General features: G+C 36.6%; 1 protein-coding gene across 1 annotated transcript; it reads left to right on the forward strand.

The window, feature by feature from the left end:
* The first annotated feature begins 219 nt into the window (after positions 1-219).
* GK2 (glycerol kinase 2) lies at positions 220-1,881 on the forward strand. The gene has a single exon (XM_068542131.1). The coding sequence runs from the start codon at positions 220-222 to the stop codon at positions 1,879-1,881; it is 1,662 nt and encodes a 553-aa protein (XP_068398232.1).
* Positions 1,882-21,652: the final 19,771 nt, after the last annotated feature.

The raw sequence follows: 21,652 nt of genomic DNA on the forward strand, positions 1-21,652 counted from the left end.
GCGAGCCAAAGGAGTGGGGTGAAAAGATGCAGCGCCGGTTAGAGGACAAAGCATGCCCCAGCGAGCTCAGGTCCAGCCTAGGCAGTTACTGAGCCTGCGCGTTATGATCCTGACGCTCCTGACGTTCTGCGTACCCCACCCCCACCAACACCTCCATCACCGGGGAAACGGCACCACAGCTGCTGAGCACCGGAGCAGCTGAGCCCACCTACTGGTTTCATGGCAGCTCCGAAGACGGCAGTTGTGGGGCCGTTGGTGGGGGCAGTGGTCCAGGGTACTGACTCCACTCATTTTACGGTTTTCAATTCAAAAACAGCGGAACTACTTAGTCACCATCAAGTGGAATTAACCCAAGAGTTCCCAAAAGAAGGATGGGTAGAACAGGACCCTAAGGAAATTCTTCAGTCAGTTTATGAATGTATAGAGAAAACATGTGAGAAACTTCAAGAACTCAGTATTGATATATCCAACATAAAAGCTATTGGTGTCAGCAATCAGAGGGAAACCACTGTTATCTGGGACAAATTAACTGGAGAGCCGCTCTACAATGCTGTGGTGTGGCTTGATCTAAGAACCCAGTCTACTGTTGAGACGCTTAGCAAAAAAATTCCAGGAAGTAATAACTTCGTCAAGTCCAAGACAGGCCTTCCACTTAGCACTTACTTCAGTGCAGTAAAACTTCGCTGGATTCTTGACAATGTGAGAAAAGTTCAAAAGGCTGTTGAAGAAGGTAGAGCTCTTTTTGGTACCATTGATTCATGGCTTATCTGGAGTCTGACAGGAGGAGTTAATGGAGGTATCCATTGTACAGATGTAACAAATGCAAGTAGGACAATGCTCTTCAACATCCATTCTCTAGAATGGGATAAAAAGCTGTGTAACTTTTTTGAAATTCCAATGGACATTCTTCCAAAGGTCTGGAGTTCTTCCGAGATCTATGGCCGAATGAAAACTGGGGCCTTGGAAGGTGTGCCAATATCTGGATGTTTGGGGGACCAGTCTGCTGCATTAGTAGGACAAATGTGCTTCCAGGAAGGACAAGCCAAAAACACGTATGGAACAGGCTGTTTCTTACTATGTAATACAGGTCATAAGTGTGTATTTTCTGAACACGGCCTCCTGACCACAGTGGCTTACAAGCTAGGCAAAGACAAGCCAGTATGTTACGCATTGGAAGGTTCTGTTGCTATAGCCGGTGCTGTTATTCGCTGGCTGAGAGACAATCTTGGAATTATAAAGACCTCAGAAGAAAGTGAAAAACTTGCTAAAGAAGTAGGTACTTCTTATGGCTGCTACTTCATCCCAGCCTTTTCAGGGTTATACGCACCTTATTGGGAGCCCACTGCAAGAGGGATAATCTGCGGTCTCACTCAGTTCACCAATAAAAGTCATATTGCTTTTGCTGCATTAGAAGCTATTTGTTTCCAAACCCGAGAGATTTTGGATGCCATGAACCATGACTGTGGAATTCCACTCACTCGTTTGCAGGTGGATGGAGGAATGACCAACAACAAAGTTCTTATGCAACTGCAAGCAGACATTCTGCATATTCCAGTAATAAAAGCCTCCATGCCTGAAACAACTGCCCTGGGAGCTGCCATGGCAGCAGGAGCTGCAGAAGGGGTAGACGTTTGGAGTCTTAAACCCGAGGATTTGTCAATGGTCATGATGGAACGGTTTGAACCACAGATAAAAGCCACAGAAAGTGAAATTCGTTATTCTACATGGAAGAAAGCTGTGATGAAGTCAATGGGTTGGGTTACAACTCAGCCTCCTGAAAGTAGTGAACCTACTACGTTCTCTAGTCTGCCCTTGGGTTTTTTTATAGTGACTAGCATGATAATGTTAATTGGAGCAAGATACATCTCAGGTGTACCATAATAATATCAAACATGGATTCTCAAGATGTGAGCTTTTCACAGAATGAAAAAAATCCAGCAATTCTGTCTCTTAATGTAATGACGCTATAACAGACTGACTTTATTTATAAACCACTTGCTGCATGGCTTATGAGAACCCTACAAGTAGACCTATGGCTAGAAATAAATAAATTACAGCAGAAAACACTGCAGAAACATTTGGTGTGTTTTTTAACATCAGCAGTTAAGGTCAGGCCAACCACTGGGAGTCAACCCCCTCCACTGTCATGAAATCCTGCTCCACTCCCTCTAAAATATAGAATATTCAGATTCTGTCTATGGAATTTTTCATCAAACATTTTCTAACACTTATGGACCAGGATTTGGTTCTCTGTGTTACACGCACTTGATTAAGAGGTGTAACTAACCTGCTAAAACTGAGGGACATCTTATTGTAGTTGTTGTTTTGAATGGATCCCAAAGTCCTCTTTTGCACATATTAGGGAGACCACAATACCTTCACTGAATGTTTAATGGAAACATAAGTTTTTATAATAGAAATTTAGTATTCTCATAGCTATTTTGCTAGAAGATAGTCATCAAAATTCTTCAGACATTTTACATGTCCTCACTAATTACACTAATTTTCTGTGTAAATCCTATAGGAAGAAGGACATGTTTTCCTTTGTTTTTTCTTTTCATATTTCTATTTTATGTAGTTTACTTGGTATGTGTAACATATATGCTTATATACTTCATATAGAGAGACCATCGATGAAGCTTAGAAGAAGGGTAGTCTTAAGTGGACCAGTACTTACATAAATATTTTAGGGTAAACATTTATATATATATATAGAGAGAGAGAGAGAGAGAGAGAGAGCAATGAGCATGCATACTATTTATCAGGAGAAACTTTTTTTTAAAGAGGTGGTATTTAAAATTTAAATGTTTTATATTGATACAAAACAAAGTGTATTATGATGTTAACTGTATTTTATACCTTACTTTTTAATTTAATTGCCTTAGCTGGATATATGCTGGAAGAAAAAGGAAAAAAAGCTGTGGAATACTACAGTAAGCATTATTTTCAAGCAGAAAAAAAAGAACTGATTGCTCAAATGAAACTAATTATATAGTACGTAGTTTAAGCATATGCAGAAGAAAACAAAAATAGCATGAAAGTTGGAAGTAGATAAATGGAAGTGTAATAAATACTGTAAGATCCATATACTATATGGGAAGTGGTATAATATCATTTGAAGTTACACTGCTAATTAAGTACTCTAAATCCTAAAATAACAAAACAAAAAGTTAGAATTAATAAGCAAATTTAGTACATAAGCCAGAACTATAAAAATATTCATTTGATCCAAAACAAGACAGAAAATAGATGAAAAAGGAAAAAAAGAATAGATAAGAAAATAGAAAACAATAGTAGGAAAATACATTTAAACCTAACCATGCCAATAAGCACATTAAATATAAGTGGTCTAAATACCTCAATTAAAAAGCAAGATCGTCATATTAGATAAAAAAGAAAGACTCAAATATATACTGCCTCCAAGAAACATATTTCAGAAAAAGAGAAAAAAATAGTCAAAAAGAAAAAGGATTTTAAAAAGATATACCATACTTGGGCTTCCTTGGTGGCGCAGTGGTTAAGAATCTGCCTGCCAATGCAGGGGACACGGGTTCAAGCCCTGGTCTGGGAAGACCCCACATGCCACAGAGCAACTGGGCCCGTGAGCCACAATTACTGAGCCTGCGCGTCTGGAGCCTGTGCTCCGCAACAAGAGAGGCCGCGATAGTGAGAGGCCCGCGCACCGCAATAAAGAGTGGCCCCCACTTGCCACAACTAGAGAAAGCCCTCGCACAGAAACGAAGACCCAACACAGCCATAAATAAATAAATAAATAAATGTAAAAAAAAAAAAAAAAAGATATACCATACTCATATTAATGGAAAGAAAGCTGAAGTGGCTATATTAATATCAGAAGGTAAATTTCAAAGCAAAGAATATTACCAGTGATGGACAAGGTCATTTTGCAATGATAAAAGGGTCAATTCATTAAAGAGATATAACAATCCTAAACATATATATACTTAATAACAGAGCTTCAAAATACATAAAGCAAAATCTGATAGAACTGAAAGAAAAAGGAGGTAAATCTACAATTACAGTAAGAGATTTCAATATCTCTTCCTCAACATTTGATAGAACAAGTAGACAAATTAATGATATAGATTTGAACAATACTATCAAATAACTTAATTGACATTCATATAACATTCCACCCAACAGTAGGAGAATACATACTCTTTTCAAGTGCATATAAAATATTTACCAAGACAGACCTCATTTAGGCTATCAACCAAGCCTCAATAAATTTAAAAGGATTTCATATAAGGTATGCCATCTGAGTACACTGGAATTATAAATCAATAAAAGGTTTTTGGAAATCTCCAAATATTTGGAAACTAAATTTAAAACTTTTAAATAATCCATGAGCTGAAGAGATAAAGAAGGAAAACAGAAAATATTAGGAACATAATGAAAACGAAAACACAACATATCAAAATTTATGAGATATTACTAAAGCAGCACTTAGAAATTTCTAGGACTAAAGGCCTATGTTAGAAGAGAGACAAGGTTTCAAATCAGTGACCTCAGCTTCAATCTTAAGAAACTGGAAATAGGATAACAAATTAAATGCAAAGTAATAGAAGAAAAGAAAAAATAAAGAGGATTGCAATAATCAATGGTATAGAAAATAGAAAAACAATAGCAAAAATCAATATAACCAAAATTTGTTCTTTTAGAATATCAATAAATTGATAACCTTTAAGCCTAGACTGGATTAATAAAAAATGATGACAAAAATTATCAACATCAGGAATGAGAGTGATATCACTATAGATTCTAAGGATATTAAAATGATAATACAGGAATATTATGAAAACTTTATCTCAGTAAATTGACAACTCAGATGAAATGAACAAATTTCTTTGAAAACAAAAGCTACCAAACTCAAGGAAAAAACAGATAACTTGAATAGCCCTATATCTATTAAATAGATTGAATTCCTAGTTTAAAATCTCCTCACAGAGAAAACTCCAAGCCCAAATGGGAGTTATTTCTTCAATGATAAAGAAATAATACCCATTCTACACAAACTCTTCCAGAAAGCTGAAAAGGAAGAAACACTTCCAAACTCATTCTATGAGGCCAAGATTACAGCATTAATCTGATTCCAACACCAGACAAAGGCATTACAAAAAATAAAACAAAAAAACTGCAAATCAATATCCTTTATAAACACTGATGCAAAAATTCTAAACAAAGTTTTAGCAAAATTAATCTAACAATGCATAAAAAGGATAAGACATCATGACCAACTGGGGGGAAGCTAGGATAATGAATCAGTGTAACTAGAAAACTCAATCAATATACTTCACCATATTACCAACCAAGAAAGAAAAACTGCATGAGATATAACTACACACTGACTAGAGTGCCTAAAATTAAAAAGAAAACCATATCAAGTCTGGTAAAGATGTAGAGGAACTGAATCTCCCATATGATTCTACTGAAAATGTAAAATGATTAAACATTTTAGAAAACAGTTTAATGGTTTCTCAAAAAACTAAATATACATCTATCACATTATCCTAGATATTTACCCAAGAGAAATGAAAACATATGTCTATACAAAGATTTTTCCATAGCAGTTTACTTGTTATAGCCAAAAACTGGACATAACTCAAATGTCCACCAGCAGGTGAATGGATAAACAAACCATGGTATATCCATAAAATGAAAAGCTATCCAGCAACTACTGATACACACTACAACACAGATGAATTTCAAAATAATTAAGCTGAGTGGAATAAGCCAGATAAAAAAGAGTAGTATATATGTAGTGTTTGATTCTATTCATATACAGTTGTAGGAAATGCAAACTATTACATAATGGCAAAAAGCATATCAGTGGCTGCCAGGGAACTGGCAGGTGGGGACAGGCAGGGGGATGGGAATGAGGAGTAGGCAGCAGGGGGTAGGAGGCATGATTACAAAGGGGCACAAAGAAAAACTGGGAGGAATGAATATGCTCATTATATTAATTATGGTGATGTGTCAAGGGTGAATATTTATGTCAAAATTAATCAAACTGAACACTTTAAATATGTGCAGTTTATTATATGTCAATTATACCTCAATAAAACTGTTTTTAAAAAGAGAAAAAGCTTACCTCAAACTCTGAAGGAATATAACCAAAGTTTGCTCAAGTAGGTTAATTCTTTGCTCTTCTCCATTAAGCATACTGATATATCCTCTGCTTCTACAGTTTGCTAGCATGGGGTGTGCCAGTCCCTATCTCTAGAAGGTCTATGAGCTTTATTTGAAGTCATTTGTGTGATTAGGCTGGCAAAATACATGATAATGGCTAGTATCACTGAAAACAAATATTTCCCATTTCATTTATCTGTTCATAATTCTCAGTATGGGACCCACTGCAACTGGCTTTATGAAGAGTCACAAACAAAGATGTCATAAGAAAATCAGACTAAAAGTCCTCAAACTCAGTATCTCATTCTTTCTCACTTCTTCAATGTTATACTCCTGTGATTATATCTTTTCCTTTTTATATCTTTGCCTTTATAAGTCTCACTTTCATAATTTAACTTACATTATATTGGTAAATTACAGTCCTTTGCCCCAAGGCTATAAAGGAGCTTCTGTATATTCTATTATTAAATTAGCTATTAATAATTTCTCTATATTGCCACTAAGCAGAACTACACAGTTAAATTATGACGATGGCCTCTCATCACATGCACGTTATAAAACAGCAGTCATCATTTAATGTCAGGCATACGTGTGAGTGAGACAGCATGAGCTCAAACACTAACCAGGAGAATGAAAAGCATCTAGTTCTGATACTGTTTTCCAAAGATACAGTTCGTGAATTAAAACAAGTCGCGGTTGAGAAGGGTCAGTAAGGAGGAAGAGAGAGAAGAAACAAAGAAGGCCATGAAAGGAAAGGGATGTTAAAGGTATCCAAAGAGAAACAAGCTGTACTATTAAATCTAATTAGAGACACCCTATATGGTATCCATGTAGAAGCAGCTTTAGGAGTGGCAGCCATAGACATCAGACTTAGAGGGATAAGCCTCTTCCCCTCCTCACCTGGTAGAGAATCCTAAATTATTATCTGTTTGTGCCTGATTTCTGGTGCTTATATTATTATTTTGATATTCACACTCATAAGCTCACAGGGAAGCTACTGATTCACTCACCAGTAAGCCCTTTTCCCAATACATCAGTATAAACGTTACATTAAACAATCCGCGTTTAGGTGGAACATTATAAACCTACTCTATGACTGTTAGATATGGAAAATTTGTTTCCATGCTGTTTTCTTTTTAATCAGAACAAATAAGATCCCCTAGAGGAATCTTCCAGCAAAGTCTAGAGTAAATACAGTACCATCTCAGACAGTCACCTACTTTAGCCTCCCACGGAAATGACAGCGCCATAGTCCATTCTGATTGTTTCAATCAAAACAAAATGAATAAACTTAATATTTAAATATTCCTCCATAGTTTCCATCAACAACCTTTATGGCCAGATTTATTTGAGCGTTAGAGAAATTTCATGTGACCCTTGTCCGCTATGTGTTTAGCATACATTACAGTTCATTATCATATCAGCCCTCAACAAACTGATTTATTTTACGAAAAGAAAAGAAAAGAAGGCCTTGACCTTTGGTGGGAAAAAAGTAGAGGGTGATAAGACTGTTAATAATCTTATATTCAACTAACTATGAAATTCAGTTCATTGTAAATAATCCACAAATCTTTCTCCTATTCAGTTATTAAAGGATGTTTTTCAAGTGTCATAGGAAATCCAAGCTTGAAAAACATCTGCAAACCCAAAACAGTGAGGAGACATTATATGTCTATACTAGGAGCTTCAAAAGAGAGCTAGGCAAAAACCAAGATAAAAATGTTGTAATGATTGCAAATGAGAATAACTCTGATCTGTCTAGCTTTTACTCTAAACTGAAGTAAGCAACCTGCTTAACTGCATGTCCCTGTTTCCACTTTTGTATGACTTAGCAAAGTGACCAGAGCAGGGGATGAGTAGACACCTTGCAGCAGGAAGCTTCGATTAGGATATCTCTCTCTCTCTCTCTCTCTCTCATTGTAAGATAAGGTTTGTCTGGCCTGAAGTATATCTTACCGAATAAACTGACCACTTCTTCTCAGCTCTTTTTTAAATAGGCCACAGATATCTACCATTAGCTCAGCTTCACAGTTGAGAACAATGAGGAAAAGAACAAGAAAATCACCTTCCCAATCTAAAAAGGGTATAGCTTTAGAACTGAGGAGATGATTCATCAGGAGAATATGATTACTTGCCTAGAATTTAGTATTTTCATAAACAATTTTCTCAGTGAAAACTCCAAGACTACTTTCATGATGTAAGCAGAGCCTGCAGGTGGATGGGGCTTGAGAAAGCTTCTAGCTCAACATCTTTTAATACAAAAGAAGTGAAAAGTTTAAATAACTTACTAGATGTCATTACAAACATGCTGGGAGTAAGATTAAAATCTAAGTTTTTATATTATAATGTTCCTTTAGCTTCACCCAGCTGGTAGGGCTTTTTTGGGCTTTGTCTACCTCAAACAGCTGTGTTATGACTTTTTACAAGATGAAAGAAAAGGTAATAATAACTTATAAATTTCTTATAAAAGATAGTTATGTCTTGCTCAACAAATAATTTGGTGCACACTTCCATACTCATACACACATACAATTTTTATGGCCACTTAAGCGAGGCACATTCTGGAAGATTCTGAACTATAATAAAATCATTTTCTATTCTCCAGTGATTTTCTATTCCTGAAAAAAATGTTTACAGACTCTTTGGGGAGCCATTTCCTTAGTCATTAAACACGCCAGAAAATTGGGAGAGCGCTGGTAGAGGTACCATTCCTTTCTTGATACAAAGCTTGCTACTCATCTCCAAAAAACTGATATACTTTCAGACTTACCTAGCTCATCCCTTCATTTCAGGGAGAGATGCAAGTTTCTTCTTCTTCCACCTCCTTTCCTTCTTCGCCCTCCTCTTTGTCTTTTTCTTTTTCCTGAAACAAATCCATTGACTCATATCATATGGTATTTACTACTCATATTCACAAACATTAAAAGGACGGCAATCTGTTTAATATCCTGCAGATGAACATGCGCTAAAAATTGGCACTGGCAATCAGGCACACACTGCCCACTGGGCACCAAGCAGCAATGTGCTAAAGATCTGGCCTGTTGTTCCATAGAGAAGAATGACTTTCATTACAATTGTATCAAAAACAAATTATGTACCAAATGTTTGTCTAGATGAGTACTTGGAAGATCATTTATCTTTCATTCATCCCCTCACAGTTTCTACACTTCAGCTCTATTGCTGTCAATGCATTCTTTGCCTGTTTATATGTATGTTCCTCTCCTATTTGTTTCTATAAGTTCACTATAGTTTCACCTTCTCATACCAGCTCCAGTGTATATTATGAGAATCATACAATGCCCACAAATAAAAAGAACATTAACAAAAAGGGTATAAATCTTTACAAAATTGTTTCTATAGCATCTCCTCATGTCTCATTTTGTCATGTCATTGGAGAATGGAAACATTTACTTTGCGTTTTCCAGATTTTAGAGACTGCAAAAGAAGATAACCTAAGAGAGATGAAACTTTAAATTTAAAACAGGTCCCTAATGAATTTTAGCTAGAAATTGGGAATCTTATACCTCGGGCCCCTTATTTTACATATTTAGAAACTGGGGTCCAGAAGTGGTGATGGTCCAAGGTGTTAGGGCTGTTTTGTTCCTGGAAGTGCTGGGATTAGAACCTAGCCGAACTTTCTTCTTCTATACGTATGCCAAATTTTCTTCGAAGATTTCAATTTTAAAAACAAAAACTGCTTGTTTTCTCTAAGATCAGATTTAGAAATACTTAGAAATGCAGTGGTAATTGCATAGCATTTTCCCCTCAACATTCAGAACTGTTTTAAGTCTCAGGGAACCACTTTAGGGGAACTGACTTTAAAAGTCTCTTCTCTCTGTTTCTTCCCTTTTGTTCACACTCTTTTAGTTCAGGCATCACAATTAATGATACCAGATATACTACAGTAACCTAACTTTTCCTGTCCCATCTCTCAAATGTAACCTCTACATTTCCACCATGGTTCTCCCTCCCTTCCTGTTCCCTTCCCACCTCTGTCTCTGATTTTACATAATTTATTGTTTCTTTTCCAGCATCCCAGACCTGTTGGAAATCCCCACACACCAACCCCCAAAGGGAGCCCCCTGGCCCTCTTACCTCTGGGCAGAGCCTTCTAGGTCTCCCAGCTGCAGGAGCTGTTCAGAGGCACAGAGGGGAAAGTGGAGCAGATCTCCAGCTATTCGTTCTTTCAGAGCCCCTCTGATTGTTCTTATGAACATTCTTTGAGCTTCTTCTTCCTCTAGTCGTTGTGTTAATGCAAGTTCCTGTGCCTGATGCACAGTGAGGCCAAACAAACTGAAACGTCGAGTTTGGAGTAGAGAAAGGTTTATTGCAAGGCCATGCAAGGAGATGAGGTGGCTCATACCCTCAAAAGCCCCGAGCTCCCTGAAGGGTTTCAGCAAAGCGCTTTTAAATGCCAGGTTGGGGGCGGGGGCGGGGTGGTCGCAGGGTGTGATCAGCTTGTGCACAATTCTCTGACTGGCTGATGGTGATGTAGCAGGGTGGTGACACAGGGGTTAACATTATCTGTCCCTTAGGCTCCAGGAGGCTTGGGGCTATGTGCTCCTGGTTGTCAAGCAGTTAACATCTTCCATTTGTTGGAGAGGGGGGGCCTTACATCTGCAAAACGACTCAGGAAATGTGCATCAAATACTATTAGCTAGGTACTTCAGAGAGGAGCTAAAGCAGAGGATATGGGGGAAGGCCTGTCCTGGGAAGGCCCCATGTGGTCCTGCTTGCTTACAGTTGCTCAACATCAGAGAATGTTTACCGGCTCTGACCTTTCGATCTTGCTACACAGGTTCTTAATTGTGAATCTGGACCGTGGAAGCAACAATTCGAGCCTCCAGGGATGCTGGTGTCTTCAAGTTCTGCCGCGACCTCGTTCTCCAGCTGTTCACGCCTGATTTTCTGCTGTGCATTCCTTTTCCCATCTCCAAAGATCAGAGTCTATTCGACATGTCAGCGGTCTCATTTCAGAGTTGCTCTGGGGTCGTGCAAAGGGGTGGAAGGAGGAGAGTCATCTTCCCGCTGGCTGTGCGACTGACCTGACTCTGGGCCCGTGTCTGAGACGGACTAGGACTCAGAGCCCGCAACTCGGTGCCCTACGGTGGCCAGCAGGGGCCACGTGGCCTCTCTTCGCTACGGCTGTGCTTTGAGGCGCCGCCCTGTGGGCGTGGGATCCACATAGCCGCACTTCTCCTGAAAACAAAAATCTGTTCATTTTACCTTACCGCTTTAAATGTGCTAATTGCAACCATTTCACAGGTAAGCTAAGCAGCCTGGCATTTAACATCCGAATACCTATATTCTGTCTTCCACCTGTTCTTCTAGGTGCACTTCACCTGTGATCTTTTCACTTACCATGTCTCTTCCTGGAAGCTGTCATATTAAAGAGAATATCTGCACTTTTTCTAGGCAGACAAAATTAGAGATGTAAAATAAGACTTCGTTTATGGTGTTTTCCCTTTCACAGGATGAATATCATTCTTTCATCTTCAAAAGTAGATGTTATCCTCATTATTTAGGGGTGAAAAATGGATTCTTGGTGAGATTTAAAGATCTGAGAAGAATGATCATTAACTTGTCTTAGAAATCAGTTATTGCATTATAACTTTTCAAAAATCTTCTAAATAACTAGTGACTTCCATTTTTAATAGTACTCATTCTGTGTATTGCTTTTTATTAATTCATTTAAGTTAACCCTACTGCATTATTCTAAAAATAACTCTACCCCAGTCAAATTTATCAAATTTCCTTATTTTATTTATTTTTTATCTTTTTAAAAAAATTTTTATTGGAAGATAGCTGATTTGCAATATTGTGTTAGTTTCAGGTGTACAGCAAAGTGAATCAGTTAAACAATACATATATCCACTCTTGTTTAGATTCTTTTCCCACATAGGTCATTACAGAGTATGGATAGAGTTCCCTGTGCTATACAGTAGGTCCTTGTTAGTTATCTATTTTAAATATAGTAGTGTGTATATGTCAATCCTAATCTCCCAATTTATCCCTCCCTCCCGAATTTCCTTATTTTAAAAAACAAGTCCTTATATCCAGTCCACAATGCCCACCATTTATTACAAAATCAAGATTTCATTATCCTTTGTCTTTTTCTTTCCTGATTAGTTTGATGGTTAGTTTAGTATACAGTAGTTAATTCATATGTGAGTTTTCTAATCCTTAGTTTCTCATTGATCATGAAGAAGTTTATGAATAAAGAGGGATTATCCTCATAGCAATAATCTCTCATAAAAATCAGAATGCCCATCTTAGTTTGGTCATATAACTCAGCTTATCAATGAATCAATCTATAATATTTATTAAGTTCCCCCTCTGCTAGGTACCATGGGAAATATAAAAGTGGGAATTACATGATACCTGCCTTCCAAGACTCTATAATCTAGTAGTGGCAATAAGTCATATAAAGAAATGGCCATGAAGTAAGGCAGTATTTGAAAAGTACTATTTAGGGAATGAATGAATGAATGAATGTGCAAATGAATGGATTGCATATGCAGTAGGTGATACGGGAGGGAAAGGACACTCGTATCTGGAATTAGAAGGAAAATATAATGGCAGAACCAGCCTTCTAAGATATGAACCAGACTTCTAAGATGGATAGGATATCAATAGATAAGGATGGAGAGATGAAAATAAATTTACTTGTGGGAAATAATACGAGCAATAGCATCAGAGACAAGTTCCACAGTTTTTAAGCTTATCAGTTTAAACAGAGGAAGATAATGTTGGAAAGCAGGGTAATAAAAGTTGGAGCCAGATTTTGAAGAACCTTGAATATCAAGCTAAGAACATAGGTCTTTTTTTTTTTTTTTTCCTGTAAGGACTAGAGCTCCACAAAAGGTTTATGTTGAGGTAAGTAACATGATAAAAATCTCATGTCTGTCCCTCCTTGACTGCTAGCTTTCATTATTGAGAGAATGCATGGAGTAGCAGTAGGGCATGGACTACTGGGTTTCGATCTGGGCTCTACCGCTTACTGTGTGACCTTTGCCAAGTTACTTAACCTTTCTGTGCTTCAGTTTCTTCAAGTCTAAAATGAAGGTGAAGATGAGGATGGTGATGATGATAATGATAATGATAGTTTTACGGAATAAATGAATTGTTTGAGGAGCAAACGAGTTAATGTATGTAAAGAGTTTAGATCAATTCCTGTAGTGAGTAAGCCCCACGTAAGAGTTTGCTATTAGTACTGTCAGTATAACTATTGCCAAATATGATATAAAGACAGAAGAGTTGGGTGATTCTTTGGTTTCTATGTCTTTAAAATTGAATTTCAAAACAGTTCCTAAAAAAAGGAAATACTAATCATAGACCCAGTACAGGCTTAATTATGTGTATTATAAGCACAGGCTTAAAAACTAAGGCATTATTTGGCAACCAAGATGTCCTTTGTGTGATTAAGAGGATGTGAAAAGTATAACTAAAGAGTGGAAAGAGAAGTTACGTAATCAAGATTTCTAGACTATGAAAATACATTTTAAAAAAATTCTTACATTAGACTTGGCAGTGATTTCTTGGATATAACACCAAAAGCATAGGCAAAAAAAGAAAAAATAAATTAATTGGGACTTATCAAAATTAAAAAATTTTTTGTGTCAAAGGGCACTATCAAGAGAATAAAAAGACAACACATAGAATGAAAGAAAATATTTGCAAATAATGTATCTGATAAGGGATTAATATCCAGAATATATAAAGAATTGCTACCATTCAATAAAAACAGGCAAAGAAAACCCAACCCATGTAAAAATTGTGCTTAATAGACAGTTCTCCAAGGAAGATATACAAATGGCCAATGAGCACATGAAAAGATGCTCAACATGGTTAGTCATCAGGGAAATGAAAATGAAAACCACAAAAAGATACCATTTCACACCCATTAGGATGGCTATTATCAAAAAAAAAAAGTATTGGCAAGGATGTAGAGAAATTGGGACTTTTGTGCACTGCTGGTTGGAAGGTAAAATGGTGCAGGTGCTGTGGAAGACAGTATGATGATTCCTCAAAAAATTAAACATAGAATTACCATATGATCCAGCAATGCCACTTCTAGGTATATACCCAAAAGAATTGAAAGCAGAGACTCGAACAGACATGTGTACACCAATGTTCATAGCAGCATATTCACAGCAGCCAAAAGGTGGAAGCAACCCAAATGTACACTGACAGATGAATGGATAAACAAAATGCATTATGTACATATAGTGGAATATCATTCAGCCTTAAAAAGGGATGGAAATTCTGATACACGCTGTAGCATAGGTGAACCTTGAAAACATTATGCTAAGTAAAAGAAGTTAGACACAAAAGTAAAAATATTGTATGGTTCTACTTATATGGGAATAATTTGAGAGTCAAAATTTATAGAGACAGAAAGCAGAAAATAGTGGTTACTAAGGGCAGGGGAAAGGGAGTAACGAAGAGTTTTTGTTTCATGGGTACAGAGTTTCAGTTCAGGATGAAGAAAAAGTTCTGGAGGTGTACAGTAGTGACAGTTGTACACAATGTGAATGTACTTAATGCCACTGAATTGTATACTTAAAAACAGTTAAAATGGAAAATTTAATATTATGTATACTTTACCACAATAAAAAAAATCTTTGCTTTTCTGTGGTTATCAACTGCCCAGAGCTGATTTAAGTAACTTCCAATACCACACTCTGGATCACATTTCTTATGTAACATAAAACTTACAAATGATTGTTATGGTGACAATTTCTAAATAGATTATTTGCCCCTCTCCAAATCCATATATCCCCTCTGGTTATTGCTGTTTTTATTTAAATGTCCTATTCCCAAAATAACAAGATTCAGAGGCATTTTATTTTCAATAGGCAATTGGAGAAAAACACTTCCCTAGAAACACGGTAACGTTTGCTGCCATGAAAACTTTTTTTTCCTTGTTTTTAGCATTTATTTGTCCACATTCTCCTAGGTTCGATTTGCCAAACACTTTTTTTTATTGAAGTATAGTTGATTTACAATGCTGTGTTAGTTTCTGGTGTGCAGCAAAGTGATTCAGTTATGTGTGTGTGTGTGTGTATGAACACATATGTATAATTTTTTTCAGATTCTTTTCCATTATAGTTTATTACTAGATATTGAATAAAGTTCCCTGTGCTATAGAGCAGGGGTCCCCACCCCCGTCCACCGCGTGTTAGGACCCTGGCCGCACAGCAGGAAGTGAGCGGCGGACGAGAGAGCAAAGCTTCATCTGCCACACCCCCATCCCTCGCATTACCGCCTGCACCATCCTCCCCGCCCCCTCCGTGGAAAAATTGGCTTCTACGAAACTGGTCCCTGGTGCCAAAAAGGTCGGGGACTGCTGCTATAGAGTAGGATCTTGTTGTTTATCTATTTTATGTATAGTAGTTTGTATCTGCTAATTCCAAACTCCTAACTTATCCCTCCCCCCCCCAGCTTTCCCCTTTGGTAATCATAAGTTTGTTTTCTATGTCTGTGAGTCTGTTTATGTTTTATAAATAAGTTCATTTGTATCATTTTTTTTAGATTCCTCATAAATATCATAGGATATTTGTCTTTCTCTGTCTGACTTACTTCACTTAATATGATAATCTCCTGGTCCATCCATGTTGCTGCAAATGGCAATATTTCATTCCTCTTTACAGCTGAGTAATATTCTACTGTATATATATATACACCGCATCTTCTTTATCTATTTACCTGTCAGTGGACACTTAGGTTGCTTCCATGTCTTGGCTATTGTAAATAGTGCTGCTATGAACATTCCCCAATGTTCATGCACCTTTTCCAATTAGAATTTTCTCTGGATATATGCCCAGGAGTGGGATTGCTAGATCATATGGTAACTATAGTTTTAGTCTTTGAAAAACCTCCATACTGTTCTCCATAGTGGCTACAGCTGCCTTGAAAACTTTTGAAACCAGTAAACTGTACACTAAGTAAAATTCTCTCACCACTCCTATGTTGTATTGGCATACGCATTTAGTTGCATTGATATGAAAGTATGGCTGATTGTGAACAATCAGAGAACAAAGGAGAACAGCGAAGGGGAGAGATTGAATGATCCATGGTAGGATTCTCATTAGGATGTCCCCAAAGAAATCTTAGGACGTAGGGTTCATTGTGCTGGTTCGATTATTCTTGTCTTCTTTTCTAGGAAAACATATCCTAATAATGAAGAACTTATATTTTATGTACTGAAATATACTCTCTAAAGCTAGTTAATTTATATGCCTTTAAATGTGGCATATATTATCCATAAAACAATAGTTCAAAATTTCAATATTCTTTGCATAATAAACCTGAATAATATGCATTTTAGTTTCCAGAACCTTTAGGACTCTGAGGAGAGATTTTTCACCAGAGAGAATGTAAGTCCTTCTCCCTGACCCTTGTCTCTACCCTGTCTCACAGATCCTGAAAAAATAAGCATGACTCCAAGTGTGCCTCTGAAACTGTCGCTTTGTAAAGATATCCATCTGTTCCTTTCATTGTCTTCCTAGTCATATCTGACTGGGTTTGGGATGTCCAAATCCATTTCTGTTACTGTCAACACTACAGAGCCAAGAACTCTTTGGACAAGTAACTGCATTACAAGCTATTGCCTTATGTGTCCTCAAAAGAATTGCCCTTGTCTGGATCCAGAACCTTTATTACAAGAGAAAATGCAGAATACTCAGCAAGAAAAAAAATGCATTTGATATTAGATCTGCTATCAAAATGGACATTTTTAAAGATGAATACCAGCCAACAGAAAACAAAGCATGTCAAATGTCCAACAAACGTGGCATTTTAAACTTGACCTTTCCTAATGTGCTGGTATTTCAGAGGTTATTATTTTTCATGAATGTTCTTAACAGAATATATAAACTATATGAAGAGACACTATTCCTGTTTATTCTCCTCTAGAATGTAACCACAGGGCCAATTTTTTAAAATACAACAGAAAAATTTGTTGAGCTGGAGGCTTTTTGGTTTGCTTCTTTAAATGAATAAACAGACACATGAATTTTATTGTTTTTATTCCCAGAGATTTTCTGGTCAATCTTGCATAATAACCTGCTTCTGAGTTGCTACCTCTTAAAGCAGAAATATTATAGAAGTACAGTTTTTGATAAGTACTTCTATTTTCACAAATTGAAAGTTCTACGTTTTCCAACAAATTCAAATAACTTCAGGATAGAGAACTTGAGATAGTGCTATGACCTCACTAGATTCATTAATCCAGTTGTCATTTACTGAGTGTCCTGTATGTGCCAGGTATTGTGTCCTCCAGGCAGTGGGAATACAAAGATGAATAAGATACTTTACCTTTGAAGAATGTATTGTGTGGCATAAGCAAATAAATATAAAAATGTGATAGCTACTTCCCCTGGGGCTACATCAGACTGGGGGTAAAACCAAAGGTAAGATAATAATAAATGTTATTTCTTGAAGTTATTTCATGAAATGCCAACTCCCCAAGTCCTTAGCCTCTGGTCAATGCAGGGCTGCTCCAGCCTTCACGCTGAGGTCACTGCCTTAGATCAAAAACAATGAGGAGTGTTGATTCACGAGACTGCCATTTGCTCTGCCCACTGTTCTTTACAAAATCTCACTTGTACCCTTTCCTGTGTAGGTAAGTAGTCTCTGCACCATCTGGGTCTAGAAAAACCACACAGTTTCTTTTCCTTTCCACATCCAAACACTTAAAAATATCCATGTTAGAGCCCCATCACCAGAAATTCTGATTTAATTGGTTGACTTTTTTTTAAATTACGAAAGTGATATTAAACTGCAGTCAGGTTTGAGAACTGTTAGCCTAAGTGACTGCCCACTATAATAAACTCCTTGACTCGACCAACTAAACCAGTGTACAAACAACACAGCCTCATGAGCCTCAACTCATTGAAAGGACTTCTGGTTCTTGGCCTTTCCATACCTTGCTTCTGGACTCCGAAATTCCTTCTCAACAGGGCAAGAAAGAGACTGAGATGAGACACTTGCCCATCCCTCAAGTCTACTAAAATGGAAGACGTTATCCCATCTCCATCTCTCCACAATTTCCAGTATTTGACAGGAGTACTCCATCCCAAGTAGATGCAAAGGCAATTGCTCAGTTATGTGAGAAAATAAATCCACGTTTGGCTAAGCCTGAGTTGGAATTCTATCACATGCAAATGAAAAGACTCCTGGCTAATAGATGCTCCTGCCCAGGCTGAATTTTGGGCTACCTCTTTGGAGTTCTCATAAAATGTTGTTGCCTCTAGGAGCAATTAATAAATTATATCTTAATTATGTGTTTGATTGCCTCTTTTGTCTACTAGACTACAAGCTTCTTTAAAGTAGGAGCTACCTCTCTTTTTCCTTTTTGTTCCCTTGTAGTAGAGTTTGGCAGAGAATAGGTGTTCAATTTTTAAAAAATGATGGATGAGTAAAAGATGAATATTTTCCTCATATTTAAAGTTTTTGTATTCTTTCTTCAACAGAGATAATATCCAGAACTCTAAAATGGCTCCTAGAAACTCTTATAATTCAAATTTTAAAAATAATGTTAATATTGCTCAGCATATCAACAACGAGTCTGAAATACCACTTAGCTGTTCCACATGTATGCCCTGTACATTCTAGAACTGAAAGCCTGTCAGAAAATTGGCAGTATTTTAAGTCAGATATGAGACAGACACACACACACACATACAAAATCTAAGCCTAGAATCCTGAAGGCACTAACTTTTAACCAGTGTAAACATTGCATGTTTTGAAGAATTATACCTTTCACCGAATAAAATTTCTGTTAGTCTTTCTCGATTTATAGCTAAAGGATCAATGAAATTACTTAAACTCTGGTCAGCTGTAGAACAGAAGAAAGTTGATTATATGATTTGTTTGTTTCATCTGTATTTATTTTTGTCTGAATTTCCTTCATTCAAGACACAGCACATTTCCTTAATGACACACTTTGTGATTACATTAAAGAACTACTCTGTATAAAATATCATATTTGGAAAAGTCAGTATTACCTAATAAAGCTGGAGCTCTTGAACAGTGGAACATTAGCAGGGGTCCTGTCTGCAATTTAAAATCCCAAAGGGTAAATTCTCTCACATTACATAACCTAGAAAAATCTTTGTGCGTCCCACTATGTCATCACTCTCCTGAAACATGACAACCTCTCAGAATGCCAGCTGCAGTCATATATGATATGAACAATACATCTGAATAAATAGAGAAGCTCTAAAGATAACTCAAGGTAGTGCCTCTTTCCTCCAATTGATTAGAAAATTCTAATATAATGATTTTTAGCCAATTTGAAGGTTAACTAGAATTTTTTCTAACTTTTAGCAATTACATCTTAAATTTATCCTGGATTTACACTTTAGACTCCTTTCAAAAAGTTAGATTGAGAACAAATATACCCTCATAAGGACTTAAATCTCAAGTAAAGTAAAATATTCATATACTATCTAGCCAATATTTTTTACCATTGTTTTATTAAAATTGATAGAACAATAAATGATTTTTTTGGTCTTTTTCTATAGTTCTCTTTCCTTTTTTTAAAAAAATAGCCTGGATTATTTTTGTAATAGGGAAAAAATCTAGCAAAAAATGATAGAAGCAATAAAGTACTACAAACTTTGGGTATGGGAGAAAGATTGATGAAAAGATTAGACCCAATCCAATAGCCTTACTCCCTAACATGATCCTTTTGTAATGTTTTCTATCACAGTCGGTGGTGTCACGATGCAGTCTCGGAATCCAGAAATCTTGTTTGACATCTCTCCCTCATCCTACCACAAATCTCATTGCTGTCTAGACCATATCCCTATCTTCACAAAATCTTGCCAATCTTAGATCATAAATATTTCTTAAATCCATTCACATTTTTCCAGCTCTGCTACCAATACCTTACTTCAAACTACCACTGTTTCTCACCAGCTATTTACTTTATTTTTTAAAATTCCCTCCTCGTTTGTTGATCCCCCCCTTTTTTAGATATGTACGATATTAACTTTAATAGCATCCTAATTATGGTCCTCTCATCCTTCCAGTCTTCTCCGCTGTAGAACCAGAGTGATATGCATGTTAAAATTCAAATTTTATCATGTCTCCACTTCTTTTCACTATTCTTAGGATAAATGCTAAAACTTTCACCATGACCTTCAAGGCTTAACATGGTCTGGTCCTGCCTCATCTCCCACTTAGAGCCCCTCATTCTCTGTGTTCTAGACACATGATCTTCCTTTAATTTCTTGAACATGGCATTTGTCTACAGTGTTTAATTGTGTGTTTGAACCTATGTCTAGTACAGCATGAGGCACAGAGTAGTAGGCAATAAATATCTTGGTGAATGTGCAGGATGAGTGAATGAATGTGTGAATGAATGAATTATAATGTTGTGGGACACTGTCATACTGGGCAGATATGTAGTACTAGAATTCTTGCTCTGCCATGCAAAATACACACTTTAAGTTGTTTTCTTCATAAATTAGCCACTAGTCAGCACTGCATACTATGGAAAGAACTCAGGTTACAACTCAAAGCAATAGTTCTTTGATTTCCATGACAAGAGATATTTATCTTCACTATGATTAGGAATACAAAGGCTGCTTTTTAAATCATATGCATTTATTAAAATATTGTTCATTCATAGGTTTAATCCATAGAAAATATCTTTATATGAAGATGTTAAATAATAAAATTTTTACATCGGAAAGACTCACATTTTGACTGAGAAAGGCACAGATGCATTTGAGAGTAAAAATAACTTCAATAGCAATTTCTTTGAAAGAATACAATTTTAAAATAAATGTGTAGTTCATGCTGTTTTCTGAATGGGATTGCTGAACTGATTCTGAACTGGGAGTTGTAATTTAACCTGGTAAATCTATCCTATGATCCAGGGAAGAGGAAATTAGAAGATTAATATCTACTATGAACTACACAATGTACTAAGGATTTAACATATGCTATCTCTCTTAATCCTTACCACAGCCTGGAGGGTTACCTGCCATTACGTCCAGTTTACTATTAGAAAATATTAAGGGGCAGATGCATTATTTCTCTGACTCTAAAGGCATCTCTTGATTTCCTGTGGTTAATTGCAGAGCTCCCCTTCTCATTATTTCTCCTTCTCAATAACCATCATAGATCCTTCTTATCTACAGAGATTTCGAAGTTGCTGAACTCTTGTTAAGCCAACAGTTGCTCATGTTACTCCAAGTTACTCCTAACTGTACTTATGGAATTGACTTTAGTGTTGTCTTGATGGCTTCATTATCTTCGTTTCTACCATTCTTTGAATGAGATGATTCATTGAAGATGAATCATTGGATTAAAACTCTTTCACTTTGAGAATTAATTGTCATTTATCTGAATAGAAAATGTTGAAATTTGAGGATTCTGGTTTCATCCAAGTTATCTGTTTTAAAGTATACCTGTACACATTCAGTGACCTGTCTTTTAGTTATATGTTTAATATTACCTCTTTCTAAAGACTGTATGTTAAAGACTCTCT

Source organism: Eschrichtius robustus, chromosome 4 (genome assembly GCF_028021215.1).
Source record: "Eschrichtius robustus isolate mEscRob2 chromosome 4, mEscRob2.pri, whole genome shotgun sequence".
NCBI classification, from domain to species: domain Eukaryota; kingdom Metazoa; phylum Chordata; class Mammalia; order Artiodactyla; family Eschrichtiidae; genus Eschrichtius; species Eschrichtius robustus.